Source organism: Gracilinanus agilis, chromosome 2 (assembly GCF_016433145.1).
Source record: "Gracilinanus agilis isolate LMUSP501 chromosome 2, AgileGrace, whole genome shotgun sequence".
Classification (NCBI taxonomy): domain Eukaryota; kingdom Metazoa; phylum Chordata; class Mammalia; order Didelphimorphia; family Didelphidae; genus Gracilinanus; species Gracilinanus agilis.
This window is the reverse complement of record NC_058131.1, coordinates 676,851,217-676,855,507: the sequence shown is the minus strand read 5'-3', so window position 1 is coordinate 676,855,507 and position 4,291 is coordinate 676,851,217. Positions and strand designations below refer to the sequence as shown.

Genomic DNA, 4,291 nt, shown 5'->3' with positions numbered 1-4,291 from the left:
GAATTCTTGGTCATGGCTACCTCCATCCTAGGAGAGATGTGGTGCAGAGTGAGAGGACTTCAGGTGGGGCAAAGCAAGAAGTCCCCCAGCTATTCAGCCCCTGATAGAGGGCTCTGCCTTCCTGGGGATGCCTTCATTTCCTTTCTCTTTACTTTTTCTTGAAACTGTACCATCCTGAAGTGTTTGGTGCCCAAGGCAGTGGTGGGCTTTGGGCTTGGGTGCCCCTGGCAAGACCGTCCCCCATTTAGCTGCTGGTGCTCAGCCACAATACCTCAGGGCTGCTCTTGTGAAGGGCCAGACAGTCTTTATTTCCTGAGGAGCCCAAAGATGGAGGAAATTCAGCAAACTGGGGGAAAGAAGGATGAAAGGAAGGATGTCCCTGCTCTGACTGGTCCTCATTTCGTCCTCTGGGAAGGAAAGGGCTTGGACAAGGTGGTCTCTAAGGTTCTTTGCAGTTCTAACAATGTATTGTGAAACCTTCATGCATCCCCATTCATGCACCCCCAATAAGCTTCAGAGAGCACTAGAGGATGGGCCTCTGGAATACAATACCCCAATATCCCCACCAGGGGGCACCTAAACCCTGGGATAGCTGCAGGAGCCAATTGTAGGACTTGAGCAGTTCCCAGACCAGAGCTCAGTCCTCCTTTGTTTTCCAAACACTCCTTGCTTCCTTAACTGTTTTACCTCCTGAGCTGTGTCCGTTCTCAGCCTGAAGTCCAGGATTCAGTTTCTCCCCAAAACAAACCAATGCACGTGGGCTCTTGGGCTCCCATTTCTCAGTCTCTTTCCCCATCTTGTCCTCACTAAATGGAGTTTTTAACTCAGGTGTTGAGTTTTGATTTTATCCCCATAAAATTTCATCTTCTCAGACAAAAACTTTTCTTGGATCCTGACTCTTTCACGCATGCTATTAGCCAGGATTCCTCCTAGTTTTCTGCCATTTGCAAATTTTCTATCTAAGCCCACTTTAGTCACCAGTAACTTGCTGCTGGACAGCCCTAATTCTGGAGGTTTTCTGTTAGCTCTAAGGCAACATGGCGCCTCAGGACTAGAGTTCTAGAAGTGGAAGAAATCCCTGAAGCCATCTGCTCTGACCTTCCCTTTTTTTTCCTGATAAGGACAGGAAATATCAAGGCACTTGCCCAAAGTCATACAGGTTCCCATGAAGTAAAGGCAGGATTTGAACCTTCATCATTGAATCATAGACATGTGCTAGAAGCAACCTCAGAGACCATGTAGTGCAGCCTCTTCATTTTGCAGAAGTTGGCACAGTGCCTGACACATAGTAGGAGCTTAATAAATTCTTGATTTGACTTTTACATAAGGAAACTGAGGCTCATGAAGGTTAGGTGAAATGTCCAAGGTAACTCACGATAAGCCCAGGAAATGCAATTTCAATGCAGGTGGCAGGGCAGATAGAGTGCTGAACCTGGAGTTAGGAAGACTCATCTTTCTGAATTCAAAGCTGGCCTTGGGCATATATAAATGTTTTTACTAACTTACTAATGATGTGTGTTCATCGCCCAAAGTTGGGTGTGATTTCTGTTATATTGAATCTCTGGGAGCTTGAAGTTCATTCAATGATTGACAAGATAAGTCAGTTGGATAGAATGTTCCCAGGGAGGCATGTGAGAGGCAGGAGGGGGCAGTTGAGAACCCTGAGCAGAAGTTCTGGGTCTTCAACCTGAGCTGAGGCTAGAGATCGGTGGATCTTGGTGTTGGAGTGAGAGGGTGCGAACATCTCTCTGCAAGCTCTTCCTGTACTTGATATACCGTTATCAACCTGTACTTGACCACCACCTTGGTGTGTACTGTCCCTAGATATTAAGAGTTTCATCATTTAGCTATCTAGGTTTCCCAGGGCCCGGGAGGGATCCTGGAAGTGGGCAGGAGACGAAGAAGAGGGTGGAAAGGGTGGATATATCTCAACTGTTAGGCTTAAGATCTACAGAAGAAGAAGCTGAAGATTTCCCAGCAGTTTACCTACTCTGGGGTTTAGTCCTGGCCAGGCTGAACCAGAGGGAAGCTACATTGATTCTTCATTTGCCAACGTTGAGAGTTTCACTAGTAAAATTAAATAGGGTCTCCTATTACCCCAGTCCTTTACCCTTATCCTTCTTGTTTAATATATAAAGTTTAAAGTACTTTCCTAAATCAGTTTCATAGCTTGTTTGGGAAGGGAGTCAACGCAGTCAGAAGAGCCCAAATCAATATATCAATTAACCCCAGGTGGGTCCTGAAGGGATATACCTCTTTGACCTGAAGGATCCTGCCTGGGCAACTGTTATAAGGAGAAGAGTCATCTTATCCTCTCTGTACATCAATTCTACTACCTCAAATAGATACAAGTTGGCTCCCTTAATTATAACAGTTCACATGATATGAGACTGAGAAGGAAAAGGGAGCTTTGGTCATTGGTACAGCTGGCAAGACTGAGAAGGGAAAGGAGAGGCCGGCTGAGATTTCATTTGTGGGCATATGAGTCTTGGTTCTTTCTTAATTTGTTTGAGAGTCTTTGGCTGGAGAAATACTATTTCTTAAGGGTTTGATTTACTTATTTATTTTTACCAATTATAGGTAATAACCAATTTCCCCCTAAGTTTTCCAAAGTGATCAGATCCAAATTGTCTCCCTTCCCTCCTCCCTCCCAGAGCTGGCAGGCAATTTGATCTGGGTTATACAGGTATTATCATGCAAACACATTTCCATATTGTCTATTCTTGTAAGTGAATAATCATATACAATGAAAACCCCAAACAAAACTGCAAATAAACAAGTGAAAACTCATCTGCTTTCATCTGCATCCTGACTCTTATAGTTCTCCCTCTGGAGGAGGAGAGCCGTCTTTGTCCTAAGTTGAGCAAATACTCTTGCTCTCAACTTCTGAGTTCCTTCAAGCCGGATCTCAGATCCCACTTTTTTATTTTTAGAGACACCATTAAAAAAATATATTTTCTTTTCCTGATTACATGGAAAAGGAATTTTCAACCTACTTTCCTGAAATGAGAAGATCCAAACTGTCTCTCTGCCTCCTTTCCCTCCCCTCTCAGAGACACAATTTCTGGCCTTCAATGGTTTTCCTTCTAAATAGGCTTATTCAGACAGAAGACATCAGAGTTGTTTAATCAAAGGCTTACAGATTGGGGCTACTTAGAGCCCTTTTATCATCTCCTTCAGGCCTCCCCCAAGTATGTATTCAGGCTACAGCTTGGATAATCAGGAAACTTAGCACTAACCTGGGGTCACTTCTGCTTCCAGATTTGGGGGACCCAACAGTCATGGTGGTAATGGCATGGGCATTGTACAGAGATGGCAGGGACCCTGTACCCCTTAACTCAGACAGGCAGGCATCCTCTCATTCTTGAGAATGGTTTCCTTCCCGAACCCAGGGGTTCACCAATTTGCACCCCTATAATAGTAATAGAGGGATTCCCTGAGTGGACTTGAGACAGAACAGAAAGACTGTGTGCAAAAGCAGCTGCTCTTAAGCAGGAGGGAGGCCCTGAGATCTAAAAAGCCCCCCATGGCTGCTCCTCCTCAGCCAGCCAGGAAGGGGCATCTAAAGCATGTCATGTCTGGGGCACAGTGTAGGGGATGTGGGCAGTCAAAGGTGCCTTCAGGGACTTCTAGAGGAGTTGGTTTTGTGTCTGTTTTTTTTAAGTCCTTATCTTCCATCTTAGAATCAGTACTGTATATTGATTCTAAGGCAGAAAAGCAGTAAGGGCTAGGAAATGGGGATTAAGTGACTTGCCTAGGGTCACACAGCTGGGAGGTGTCTGAGGCCAGATTTGAACCTAGGACCTCCCATTTCTAGGCCTGGTTCTCAATCCACTGAGTTGCCCAGCTGTTCTGGTTTTGTGTCTTGATAAATGGAAACAAGCCTCATCAGCCAAAGAAAAGAAGAGAATAAACATATATCTGTGGGGAAAAAAATTGAATGAATTCATTCCTGCCTCCTCTGAGCCCAAACATGCCCCATGTCTCTGATAGCTTTTAAGGAGCACAGGTGAGCAGGTATGGTATGGGGAAAGGAGGTTGGGGGTGAGAGTGGGAGGGAGGAGGAGTTGACTCCAGGGAGATCTGGAAAGGAACCAGGCTTTCCTGGGCTGGAGGAGGGAGCTGGGACAAGCCAGAGAAGGGGAAGGCATGTGTTACTGACTGGTCAGCAGATCAGGCAGTGAATGCTTGGCAGGCACTCCGAGGTTGAGTGTCCACTAAGGAGCCACTGGCAGGGTGAGCTCTTGGGGCTGCTAGGTGTTAAGTGGGAAGGAGACCCACTATATTATAT

The 4,291-nt window shown here is 45.6% G+C and overlaps 1 protein-coding gene across 1 annotated transcript in view; it reads right to left on the bottom strand.

Annotated features, from left to right (window-relative positions):
• Window positions 1-244: 244 nt before the first annotated feature.
• Window positions 245-4,291, bottom strand: part of SEMA7A (semaphorin 7A (John Milton Hagen blood group)) — a 196,156-nt gene continuing 192,109 nt past the window's right edge. Inside the window, exon 11 of the mRNA XM_044660254.1 lies at window positions 245-312. Coding sequence (XP_044516189.1) covers window positions 245-312 — 68 coding nt within the window. The remainder of the gene's footprint in view (window positions 313-4,291) is intronic.